This window comes from Budorcas taxicolor, chromosome 10, assembly GCF_023091745.1.
Source record: "Budorcas taxicolor isolate Tak-1 chromosome 10, Takin1.1, whole genome shotgun sequence".
Lineage (NCBI taxonomy): Eukaryota > Metazoa > Chordata > Mammalia > Artiodactyla > Bovidae > Budorcas > Budorcas taxicolor.
Window position 1 is genome coordinate 66,316,781 of NC_068919.1, and position 13,746 is coordinate 66,330,526.

At 34.8% G+C, this 13,746-nt stretch overlaps 1 protein-coding gene across 6 annotated transcripts in view; it reads left to right on the forward strand.

Annotated features, from left to right (window-relative positions):
- KTN1 (kinectin 1) overlaps positions 1–13,746 on the forward strand; it is an 80,511-nt gene that overhangs the window by 44,515 nt on the left and 22,250 nt on the right. For 4 of the 6 annotated variants that reach the window (XM_052646799.1, XM_052646800.1, XM_052646802.1 and 1 more), the window contains exons 27-32: positions 378–415; positions 2,204–2,294; positions 5,526–5,594; positions 6,697–6,734; positions 8,213–8,303; positions 10,309–10,395. In XM_052646799.1, coding sequence (XP_052502759.1) covers positions 378–415; positions 2,204–2,294; positions 5,526–5,594; positions 6,697–6,734; positions 8,213–8,303; positions 10,309–10,395 — 414 coding nt within the window. The remainder of the gene's footprint in view (positions 1–377; positions 416–2,203; positions 2,295–5,525; positions 5,595–6,696; positions 6,735–8,212; positions 8,304–10,308; positions 10,396–13,746) is intronic. The other 2 variants (XM_052646801.1, XM_052646804.1) reach the window with 1 other exon arrangement.

Sequence of the window (13,746 nt, forward strand, 5' to 3'; positions counted from 1 at the left end):
TTTTTTGCCATAAAAATTACTGTGCTATCATAGTTTTATTGTTGTTGATAAAATAAAATTAACTTTTATTCCTGTCAAATCTATCACTGCCTCATTTGTGAACCTGAGTCTAAAGGCATTTCCTCTCCTTACTTTTTCAGACGAACTCTCATTCTCCTTGTTAAGTGTTTGTTGTTTACGTGGTATATTAATCTGTAATCCTTTAACAAATGGATATTAAAAATTAAAGAAAATTCATTCTTTGTTTTATGAATGGCTCAATCTTAAATCTACCACAGATAGTTGTGTTTTTATTTTATTGGTGACTAATTCTATAATATGTTGTAGAACCTGATCTTTTTGACGTTAGAATTAAAAATGTGAAATCTGTTTCTTAGGCGTGTTCTGCATCACAATTTGAAGAACTTCAGAGTGTGTAAGTATACTTTTAGCTAGCATTTTAAAGAGGAAATTTTCAATATTTTCTTGAATGTCCTTGAATATTATGATGAGTTTCTTCTAAGTCTTTAACTTTCTTGTTAAGTAGGAATTATAATCCAAGGGTAAATAAATCTCTATTTGGTATAATAAAACAGAGACCTTTCAAGTGCTTTCAGATAGGAGACTATCCTTTCCAAACTCTTCAAATGCATTTTCTATTAATATAGACTGGTTTTAAGTTCTCTGTCTTACCCTCTTTTTGAATGAAGTATGTAATTATTGTAAAGAGAGGTTAAATTTATTTCAAATTAAAATCATTTTTATTACGTGAGAGATCAACATCTCTGAATTAACCAGAAGATAATCTTAGCCATAATTTTGATAGTGAACATGGAATCTTTCTATAAAAGTAACTTGCACTTTGGGGAAAGTAGTATCTTTTGTCACATCAGTCATATTGTGCCAAATAGTAAAAATGTTCAGTCTAATGAGCCGAATAGTAAAAATATTTAATCTAATAAGCATGGGCTTCCCAGGTGGCGCTAGTGGTAAAGAAACCCACCTGCCAAGGCAGGAGACAAGAAGAGATGTGGGTTCGATCTCTGGGTCAGGGAGATCCCCTGGAGGAGGAAACAGGAACCTGCCCCAGTATTCTTGCCTGGAGAATCCTATGGACAGAGGAGCCTGGCAGGCTACAATCCATAGGGGCACAAAGAGTTGGAGACGACTGAAGTGATTTAGCAGCAGCAGCATACATGCAGTGAGCAAAGGAAGTGTTAATCTGTTCATCCTAGAAAATTTTTATCCTGTGAAGTCTGTTTTCTTAAATTGGTCCAAGTGGTAAAAAGTGTATCTGGACTTAATCTTTTTGGCCTTCTATTAATTACTTTTAAGAGATTTTTACTTAGATATGATCTTTTCAGTCTTTATTGTTGTTTAAGAAGTGGCTCTTTGAAGCTGTTATCTTTAAAGAAGTAAAATATTGAAGATATTTATTAAGTCATTATCTTCTTGAAGAAAAAGGGGATGTCTCTTTGTGGCATTTATATTGCTCATTTGTACAACTGTTTATCTTGTGGGCTTGTGTAACTGTCAAGGTGCTTTTGTGTCATTTGCAAATAGAAAGCTGAGAGACATGTTTCAGGCGTGTTGTTAGTGGTATGGCCTTGGTGGTTTAGTCGCTAAGTCGTGTCCGACTCTTGAGACCCCAAGGACTGTAGCCTGCCAGGCTCCTCTGTCCACGGGGATTCTCCAGGCAAGAATACTGGAGTGGGTTGCCATTTCCTTCTCCGGGGGATCTTCCCAACCCAGGAATCAAACCCAGATCTTCTGCATTGCAGGGAGATTCTTTACCGACTGAGCTACAAGGGAAGCCCTCTTAGTGGTATATAGATCATTAAAGTATGATTTGAGATTTATTTCTACCTCACATTAAAAAATTAATGCAATATTTGGGGGAGCACTTTTAGGTTTACAGAGAAAATTGAGAGAGCAATACAGAGAATTTCTGTATACCCTCCCCTCTCATGTCTCTTCTTATTTACATCTTATATTAGTGTGGTAATTTGTTACAATTCATGAGTGAAGTCAGTATATTTATTGTTATTAACTGTCCATAGTATCCATTAGGGTTTAGTTTGTGTGGTACATTCTGTAGGTTTTTGACTAATGTATGATGTGTCTATCATTATAGAATCATAAAAGGAAAAGTTCATTGTCCTAAAATTCTTCCATGCTCCTCCAATTCACCTAACTAAATAAAACATCTTTGTAAAAATTCTAGGTTGAAAGAAAAGGAAAATGAAATGAAGAGATTAGAAACTATGCTAAAAGAGAGGGAGAGTGATCTTTCTAGCAAAACAAAGCTGTTACAGGTACATGTATTTACTTAGAATTATCATATGAGTTACTGTCTTTGCATGTTTGAAAACAATTTTAACTACTAAAGAAGAAGATAGAGTACAAAATGACATTCCTTCCCACCCAGACCCTGGGTCTCATTCCTCAGATAACTACTGTCACTTGTTTATGTATCTTTTGAGTAAGTGCCCATGCATACAGTGTGTGTGTGTGTTTAAATACACTGTATTTTTAATCATACACACTTTTGTATTTTGCGCCTCTGCTCACTCAGTAATCTTTCTGAGATATTCCCACATAAGCACATTTTTATCTTAATGTTTAATGATGTTGTTATATTTTTTGTATGATTGTATTATTATTTATTCCACCAGTCTTAGTTTATGAACACCTAGATTATTAGAGTTGTGTTTCCTGTTAAAACAATTCTGTGGTGAGTATCCTTAACACACACACCTTCTGTACTTACAGTGCCATGCTGAGTTGTTTCAGTTGTGTCTGACTCTTTGCTACCCTAGGGACTGTAGCCCACCAGGCTCCTGGGTCCTTGGGATTTCCTAGGCAAGAATACTAGAGTGAATTGCCATTCCCTTCTCCAGGTGGCCTTCCTGACCCAGGGATTGAACCCACATCTCTTATGTCTCCTGCATTGGCAGGCTGGGTCTTATACAGTATGTGATCTGTATTTAAAATTCCCGCAAGTGAACTTTTGGGTGAAAGTTTTATGCAGAGGGTTTTTTCCCCTCTTGAAAGTGATAGTTAAAATAGAAAGTAGTATCACGTCATCTTCACGTAGTTAGTATTGAAAGTCCTTATAGAACTTTGTTTTGAAGTGATAGGAGATTTTAGATGTCTGCAGTGTCTCATGCATGTATGTGAGAGCTGGACCAGAAAGAAGGCTGAGCGCCAAAGAAGTGATGCTTTTGAACTGTGGTGCTGGAGAAGACTCTTGAGAGTCCCTTCAAAGCAGTTAATCCTAAAGGAAATCAGTCCTGAATATTCATTTGAAGGACTGATGCTGAACCTCCAATACTTTGGCCACTTTATGTGAAGAGCCAACACATTGGAAAAAGACCCTGGTGCTGGGAAAGATTGAGGGCAGGAGGAGACGGGGATGACAGAGGATGAGATGGTTGAATGGCATCACTAATTCAATGGACATGAGTTTGAACAAACTCTGGGAGATTGTGAAGGACAGGGAAGCCTGGTGTGCTGCAGTCCATGGGTCGCAAAGAGTCTGACACGACTGAGCGACTGAACAGCAACAACGTTGTCTCACATACTTGTTTTCACATTTTCTGCTCCAAGGGTTGATTCTGACGCGTTCCTTTTGTTCCCAAGTAGATTCATTTAAAATTTTGTCAGATGATGCTAAATTGCCCTTCCAAGTGTTTTTACTAATTTACACTCTGTGATAGACTGAATTACAACTAAACAACTAAATTACACTCAATTAAACAACTGAACTACAGCAACTAAATTACATTCTGCAACAGAGAGCCATTCCTTTTCATCCTCGTCAATACTGATGAAGATAAAAGATTTGATATTCTGCTTGAAAGATGGTTATATTATTTTAATTTACATTTGCTAGTGAGAAAAGTAGAGCTCCCCAGGTGGGCTCATTGGTAAAAAATCCTCCTGCCAGTGCAGGAGATGTAGGTTCAATCCCTGGAGAAGGAAATGCCTACCCACTCAAATATTCTTGCCTGGGAAATTGGGAAATCCCATGGACAGAGGAGCCTGGTAGGCTACAGTCCATAGGGTTGCAAAAGAGTTGGACATGGACGCTACCAGTGACTTAGTGACTAAACAAGAGTGAGAGAAGTTAAGCACTCTTCATTTGTATATGAGTATTTGTAAATGAGTTTCCTAATTTCCTCCTCTTGGTTGACTTTTTAAAAAACTAATTTAGTAAGATCCTTTTTACATAATAAGAGAAACTAGCCTTCTGTCATATGCGGGGCAATTTAAGTTTTTCTTTTGACTTCCTTTGTCCCCTCCCCCCACCACCTTAGAAGTTTACAACTTTTATGTACTCAGATATAAGTAATTTTCTGAGTTTGAAGTCTTGAATTTATCTTCCCTTCTGTGATCGTAAGAATGTTTTCACATGTTTTTTTCTAATACTGTTTATAATTTATTTATTTTTGCTTAGATGTTTTAGTAACATGTAATTTAAGTTATGAGATTAGCATTTCAACCTTAAAAAACAAAAGACAAGCTACATTTTTAAATAATCTGTTATTGCTTTACTGCATTGGTCCCCCTCCGCCCTTGCCCCAGTATTTGGAGGCATTTCTGGCTGTCACAGCTGGTCGAGCGGTGCTGCTGCACCTAGCAGCTGGAGGCTGTGGATGCTGCTAAAGACCCTACAGTCTGTAGGACAGTCCAGTTCCGTTCCGTCGCTCAGTCGTGTCCGACTTTGCGACCCCATGAACCACAGCACGCCAGGCCTCCCTGTCCATCACCAACTCCTGGAGTTCACTCAGACTCACGTCCGTCGAGTCAGTGATGCCATCCAACCATCTCATCCTCTGTCGTCCCCTTCTCCTCCTGCCCCCAATCCCTCCCAGCATCAGTCTTTTCCAATGAGTCAACTCTTCGCATGAGGTGGCCAAAGTACTGGAATTTCAGCTTTAGCATCATTCCTTCCAAAGAAATCCCAGGGCTGATCTTCAGAATGGAGATCCCCCACACAAAGATATATCCAGTATAAAATTTCAGTAGAATTTGCCCTACTGATTTGAGGTATCACCCTGTAGTAAATTCCTACAGGTGTTTGGGTTTGTTTCTGGATTTCTTCCATTGAGACATACTCACTCCCTAGATAGTACAGAATAATTTAATTATTCCAGTTTTATGCATGTGTGTGTGCTAAATTGCCTCAGTAGCATCTGACTCTTTGTGACTTTATGGACTGTAGCCTGCCAGGCCCCTCTGTCCATGGGATTCTCCAGGCAAGAATTCTGGAGTGGCTTGCCATGTCCTTGGGCCTAAGGGATCTTCCCCACCCAGGGATCAAGCCTGCTTCTTATCTGTCTCCTGCATTGGCAAGCAGGTTCTTTACTACTCTTGCCACCTGGGAAGCCCTATTCTAATTTTATAAAGTGTTTTAATATAGGGCTTATTATACTGTTGGAAAATCTTTATTATTTTAGATTTTCCCTGGCTTGTGTGATATGTTTTAAAGTTTATATTGAAAATAAAATTTCTGTATTCCTGTTTAATTTTTGTTTAAATAGGAAGTACAAGATGAAAACAAATTGTTTAAGTCCCAAATTGAGGAGCTTAAGCAACAAAACTACCAACAGGTAGGTTCTGTTAGATGCCTTGCCTTTTATTTATGTGGTAAAAATTTTATGACTCATGACTTTTGCCTTTTCATTGTTTTATTTATTTATAACTGTTTATCAAATTTCCTAAAATATAAAGCAATTTGCTATGTCATAGCCAAGATATGGTAATCTATAGTTTATAAAGTATCCACAATATATATATATATAGTCCAGCTCTGTTTTGTATCTGTGTCTATGTTTTCAGATTCTTTAGAATCCTTTCCTTAGGAAGTCAGATAAAATCCTTTAGAGGTCAGTTTAAAACTGTGTATGCCTTACTTCTTCCCCTTTTCTCAGAACATCTACAATGGGAGAGAAACTAAGAAATATGTAATATTATAAGTAATAATTTACCACTATTCAAAATACTTTTTCAAAGTATAATTCTGCTTGGTAAAAATATGATGTGTATTTTTTTAAATTAATGTTACCAAAGTAGTCTTTAAATTAATTTATCTTATGTATGTTTTGAAGGACAAAAGAATTAGCATCCTTGTCAACAAGAAGTTTATAGTAGTTTAGTTTGGGAGATTGTCATCAAGGATAAATACTGTATATTTATCTTATGTATGTTTTGAAGGGCAAAAGAATTAGCATCCTTGTCAACAAGAAGTTTATAGTAGTTTAGTTTGGGAGATTGTCATCAAGAATAAATAGTGTATATGAAGGACTATGTACATAATATATAAATATTATGTAAAATTTTTTATATGCAAGTTACCTAACCTTTCCTTCATTAATGGTTTTATTGTTTTTACTTTTGGAAACTTAACATAGTCAAATATGAATTGTGCATTAGGAGAATTTAAGATATTAACTAGTGCTTTGCACCTGATAGGAAACTAATATATATTTAAGTGAAAAGTTTTAAGAATATAGTGACAATGAAGATTTGATTTAACATTCAGTACATTTTATCAATGTGCAAATGTTTTTATTAAAATTACCTTTTGTTGGCATATAATTATTCTATAGTTTTATCTTTGGTGTTGTCTTAATTTATGTCTGAGAAGAGTTTTAATTATTTGCAGTCTTCTGGAAAGCTTTGTTTTAAAGTAACATTGAACTCTTTTAATAGGCATCTTCTTTTCCCCCTCATGAAGAACTGTTAAAAGTGTAAGTAATAATTTTTATTCACAATTTGAAAAGTGGTAAATTTTTGTTACTACAGAGCTCTCAGATAAGCAATTGAATGTAATTGCAAATACTCCCCTATAGTTTTATTTGGATTTCTTGGATAGTAGATCAAAGACCTTAGCTGTGTCTTTGGCTAAGCTGATGTACCTTTTATGGTATGAAATATTTGGATTTCTTTGAACGTTTTGTTGAGTGTGATACTGGTTTTTCAGGCAATTTTCAGAAAATATCTAATCACATATAGCTATACTTTGAAGCCTTTGCTAATTCACCTTAAACTATCTCACTTATTCTACTGGTATCATTATAGAATTGAACCATGCAAATTTTGGTTTAGCTTCTGCATTAAAAAAACAAATCTTGTAATCTTTATGGTTGCTCTCTTTTAAGGAGTTTTTTTGTTTTTTTTGTAAGCTGAAACATTTTTATTGTGGGTCTGTATTTTTCTCTAAAAGATTTTGTTTAAGGTCATTTCAGGTAAGTTGGTATGCTTCAACATGTTAAATGTCAGCCACATTAAGTATATTCAGTTCCATCTTGACTTGTTTACAAAGTTGGTGGTTTACAAAGTTACTAGTTTAGAATTATTTACTGTTAAATTGGGTCTTGAGTTTGTCTATGTAGAGCAAGGGTTGGCAAGCAAACTTCTTTTTAGTAAATGGCCTGATAGTGAATATTTTAGGCTTTGTGGGCCACATAGTTTCATACTCTTTTTTTCCTTTATTCCCCACAATTCTTTAAAAACATAAAATCAGGTCTTGGCTTGAGGTCCATACAATACTAGACTGTGGGTCTTGCCCAGAACTCTAGTTTGCGAACCCCTTATATAGAGCCTTATTCTTAGGGAAGAGGTATTTGTAATTTAATTTTCTACCCTAGCTACTTCTCAGCTATAACAGAATCAAAGTGTAAATCTTTGCCATTTCTTTCTGCATTTCTGGGAAGTAACTAAGTCATTTGACAGAACCAAAATAACATGAATCTCAAGACTGTTATGAAAGTGAAAAGAGAACACCTACCTTACGTTAATGTCATACTTTTATTGTGAGCCACTGAAAATCATAATTGATTTCATTACCTTCTGAAAAAGAAAATTTAAGGGAGTGCACCTACATCACTTTTTACTCTTGTGAAAATAGCTACTTCACTGCCCTAGTGAAAAATAGAAGTAACTACAACTATAGCAGTTCATGTATTCATGAACTGTTTCTTAGGGGATGATTTCTTTTTAGCATAAATGTCAACATATCATACTGTAAAGTTTTATTTATTTCTGAAAATAAGAATGCATTCTGAAAATGGATTTTCTGTGGTAGCTGTAGTTAAGCTTAAAGAGTTTGCCTAGGTTACTGCATTTTTCAAAGCATCACCTACTTGCTGTTTTTGTTTTGTAGTAACTAATACTATGTTCACTGTTTACCTAAAATACTGTTATATAAATCCATTTTCTGGTTTAGAATTTCAGAAAAAGAGAAGGAAATAACTGATCTCGAGAATGAGTTAGATTCTTTGAAGGATGCTGTTGAACACCAGAGGAAGAAAAATAATGTAAGCAAGTCTTTATCAGAATAAAGCTTATTATTTCACTGAAATCCATGGATTAGAATTCTTTTAATCTACTTTTACTTTAAATTTCTTAATCTTTGTAGGAAAGTATTGTTTTGTGTGTAGGGTTTTTTTTGAGAACATTATTGGGGAAATCACTTTATTAGAGAGTAGATTTTTTTTTTAAATGAATAAGTGAAAAGTCCATTTTGTACACATCTGAATATTTAAATATTCAAGTTAGAATTATTATAGCTTCAGCTTAAAAAAACCCTATAGTTTACTCTCTGTTGAACTTTTACTGGAAAATAATTCTTTCAGCTCATTATCTTAAAGGCTTTTCTTTTTTTGACTGGGCTAGCCTTTTTGTAAACTATAAAAATAATGCCAGAATTCAGACTTAGTATTTTCAATATTTATGTGTCTTTTGAAGTCTCTGGCACTTCCCTTTTTAAACTGAGAGGTGTTTTCAAATTTTGGTGATTTAAGCATGTTAGAGGCCTCACAACCTGAATACATTTAGGTTAGAATGGATGGGATAGTGCCCTGAGAAATATTGACAAATAGTAAATTTAGATAAGTTTCTTTAAGTCTCTCTGATCAGAAGACAACACCTTTAAGTAGAATACAAGCATTTTTGCTAGATGAAGAATTTTTGCACACACAAGTTTCATTAAGACTTAAGCAAAGTTAGAAATGTTATTGAAATCTAAGCCAGTATTTTCTAATGAAATTTGATTTTTCAAAGTTTGCATTAATTTGTTAATTTAACAAGTTGACGTGTTTCTGCTCCCCTGAGTTTGTCAAAATTAGGTACGTGAATTGCCCTTTGTGTGTTTGTAACGTTACTAATAGCATTGCTTGGCCAAAAAACCTGAGATCAATCTGCCAGTATTACTGTTGACATCTTAGCTTTGCTTTATGATTGGAATTGTAAGATAAGGAAGGCATAGTAATGCCAGTTTAATGCAGCAGCAGCAGCAGTGCTGGAGGCATTGCAGCATGTGAAAAGAGCCAGGACCCTGGAGGCCAGCAGATTGTGACGTCAGTCCGTTCTATTTCTGCCTCATTTGCCTTGTACACGTGGTCATGTTTATTAACTTACCTGAGCTGTGGTTTTGCCATCTATAAAATGGGAATACGTACCTCTTCGGGTTGTTACGAGGATTAATGAAAATTTATGTGAAGTGCCAGGTACAGTGTTGGACACATAAGTAAGCATTCAATACATAGTGGTTATTGGCTTTTTAGTTTTTGTTTTTAATCTTTTTAGATTTCTAAATCTGAAGAAATATGGAAATATAGCAGATTGTCCTTATTACTATTTGCTAATGAAATGCTTTTAAAATAGATCTTTCAGAGCTCAGCTTCTTTCTCTTACAAAAGAATGGGTTTTATAGCTTTCTAGCCTTCCTGTTTGCCTTGATCAAGTAGCTTGTGCAGTTCCTGTCAGGTTGTTTTTTGGTATGCACATTTGACCATGCCAAGAAAGACAGAGAAATACAGTGAATTCCTATGTCATTCCTAGGTAGACTTGAAATGTGTTAAATCAATAAAACATATTTAGAGGAAAAATTGTTATGCTGCAGTGGAAAGTCCCATGAATGATACTGGGTCCTGTTTAAAAATCATATTTAAAGCCTTTTGTAATACTTGTGTATTTGTTCTGTCCTTAATCCTTTGATATTCGATGTACCTGAAATTATATTTGTAATCTTGGTTTCTGTGCTTACTTTTGAATGCTTTCTTCTTTGTCTTGTGTGCATAGTAATTACTTTAAAGCTGGCATATTTGGTGTGTATACTAAAACATGGGAAGTGGGCATCTTTATTTTCTCATTCAAACTTCTAAACATTGCTTTTTGTTTTCTTGCTAATATACATATTTTCCCATTGAAATAATTTTGCAATAACCAGCATTTAAATGCAGTGCAAAATACTGATGAAGCAAAAAGCAAAAATATTTCAATAATGGATAAACTGAAATCATTCTTTCTAAAAATGATTAGGACCTTCGGGAGAAAAACTGGGAAGCAATGGAAGCATTGGCATCAACTGAAAAATTGCTGCAGGACAAAGTGAACAAGACTTCCAAGGTTGTAATGCTAACTCCTAGAAACGATCCACTGAACAGAGAAAATCTGCAGCTTGTCTTAAAATCCGACTAAAGCATTTAATTTTACTGCAATTTAAATATAAAATCTCCTTATCATCCATACTTACCACCTCTCTCATCTTTGCTTTTTTCGCCTACTCCTTGAAGCTTTAATTTTGGGCATGCGGTTTTGTTGTGATTACCTGATTTTTTGAGCTTTGGTGATTACTGCTTTAAGCTTAAGAGTCTCAGGAGGCCTATGCTACCAATGTAAGCACTTGTCAGACAGAGTGTACCTCTTGGGTTGGTTAAGAGAACTTGGTGAAAACTCTGAGCCAAAAAGATCTAATCTAATTAACAAACACACACCTAGTGGACTCTCCTAGATTCTCTGAGGCATATCAAGATGACTCAAACAAGGTGGAAAACGATGAAAGTCAGGGAAGTACAGGAAGTACAGGGAAGGCATCAATTTTGGGTGTGTTGTTGGGCATGGTCCCTTAGAAGAGATGAAATTAAACTAGGTTTTTAAGTGGCTGGACAGTAATGATGCATATATGTTTAGTATACAGTATTAGTACAAGGGATAATTCTCTTAACTGGAGTATATAAAGTACTCCTGAAACATATATCCCCCTCTGTCTTACAAATGATTAAGAATTCTCCCTGAGTTCAAGTTGTTCCATGGATTTAAAGATTTCTAATCAATTATAATTGAGAAGTTGAATTTAAAGATTGAAAGAAACAAATGGGGCAGTTTCAAGAATTGTGAAAATTCCTACCAAGAATAAACTTGGAACAGAATTATTGAATTTTTGTTATGGGTTAAAGTTCATTATGTTATTCAATTCAGCATTCTAGAAGTATCTAGAAGTATTCTAGAAGTATCTTAGCACATATTTTGTGTGCTAAGGTAATACGTTGAATTTTAAATGTAGTTCTTTATGACATTTGAAGGACTTTTTTTTAAAAGCAGAGTAGAATTTTAATAAAAATTTTAATCAAATATATGTTTGTAGTTATATTTCCTTTAGTGTAATGGATTTGTGTTTAGTTATATACTTACTTATCAGGCCGTAATTTTCACTAAAACCTTGATTTGAGACAGCTAGCAAATATTGGGACCAGAGAAATCCAGGCCAGAGAATAGAGAAATCCAGGCCAGCTTGGACATCATAGTTTCACCGCAGTCAGCTCTCTCAGCAGTAGGGGCTCTGTATAGTTTCTGATTGTTTCTATAACTTTGGTTTTCACTGTTAAGAGCTCCCTTTTAGCTTTTATTTTGTTAATGAGGCTGGTTATCTACAAAGTGCTAAACTCTTAATATCATGCTATTCCTACAAGAAGTTATATACCACTTGTCACAGGCATTCTTGCGTGTTATGATTCCAAAAGAAAACTAGAATTTGTTTTACCATGTATTTGGTGATGAATATAAGAATTTATCCATGTTTCAAACCTCATCACCAAATGCATGATGGCCTCTTGCATGGCTAGTGATCTATAGAGCATAGACTTTATACTCTTTCTCTGTTTTAATGTGTGTATTTAGACAGTCCTGAGATAGCATAGGTGTAAAGTGATACTGATGAACCTATAGACTACAAGTTGTACTGTAAGGAGTAAATGTTCTTGAGGAGCCACTGTAAATGACAGGTTCACAGGAAAGACATTTCACACACTATTACACTTAGATAAAAATAGTAAGGAAATTGTAATAGTAAGGAAGTAATGATAATGATGCAATTTTCAGTTCTATCTTTTCCAGGTTTTAAGGTGGAATGGAAATTGCTATTCACAACCAAACTACTATGTCAAATGAAAACTTTTTACCTAACTTGTTAGTACACCTTTGTTCTTGTTAGTTACAAATTAGACACCTATTTCCTTTAGTTAGATTATTTTTCCCTTGGGGAATTTTCAAAAAGTTTTCTGTCCCGCAGTCTCTCTTCCTAACTGATTTCCTTTAGAGGTTGCTCTGCTGCTTCTGTGCTTTGTTGCTCAGTCATGTCCAACTCTTTGTGACCCCATGGACTGTAGCCCACCACTCCTCTGGCCATGGGATTTTTCAGGCAAAAATATTTCCTTCTCCAGAGCATCTTCCAGACCCAGGGATCAAACCCCTGTCTCCTGTGTTTCTTGCGTTACAGACGGATTCTTTATCCGCTGAGCGATCAGGGAAGCCCACCACTTCTAGGGTCAGATGATAGAAATGAGCTCTTGATTGTTTCTGAATTAGCTGTTAATCATTTTCCTTAAATGAATGTATGTTATTTTATGCAGTTAGATGGGTATATTTCTGAAAAATAGTGGACTTTATTGAGTTATTGAAAATATTCCATTAAAACTCATTGAATTATTAAAAATACTCTATTAAATATTCTATTATTTAAAATCCTGCCACTATTCTGAGTAAAGTAACAGCATTTTGTATGTACAGAATATGATTGATCTCTAGCTTCTTATTGTATAACTTTAGATTTTTTATACTATTAGATTTTCTTAAATTGAAGTGTGTGCATCTTAAATCTGTAATAGATCTTAAATCTGTAATAGATTTGAAAGATCAGTTTAAATAATGGGGGAAAGATAGGCCTGAGATCTTGCTAGCTTGCTTGCCTTCTTGTCACCTGTTGAACTTCACCAGTGTTTTGAGATGATTTTCTTGGCTTTGTTTAGATGTGTATTTTTATAGATGTCTTTTTTTAATCTTGTAGAGATAATTTGAATATTATATATTTATTTTTTGTGTGATCAAATCATTATCCTAATTTTGACAAACTGCAGCTTTGAATTAATCATTGATACCCATTAGACTTGGATTTGAAATCACCAAATCTAGACATGCATTTGTAATACTTATCTTTAAATTTATAGCTGACAGAGTCCATGAATATGTGTCAGAATTAGTTTTCTTGATGTATGGCATTGGTGAAGTAGTATACCATTAATTTTTCCTCTTTCTCTTTACTCCTTTTCTCATATGTACACTTGTCAAATTTTGGTGGTTCTTTTTTCCCCTTTTGTTTAGCATAAATAGCTTCACATGACCTTGAAACTGGAAGTATCAAAGTTGCCATTTTAATCCCATGGTACCCATCCGTGATGTATTTTTTGGAAAGAGACTTGCCAGCCTCAGTTATGTCACCCAGATGCATATTTTTTGCATGTAGCTTGTTTTAGCTGTAGGAAATGTTTTTTGTTTTGGTTTGGTTTTTGAATTGTTCCTGGAGGGGTATCACTTGATGGCAAGGAAAATGTTCATATTGTCAGATATTGCCTTAGCTTGATTAATATAAGACATTACTTGTTACTTAGGATGCTTTTGAGATTTTGCAGATTTTTTTCTTAT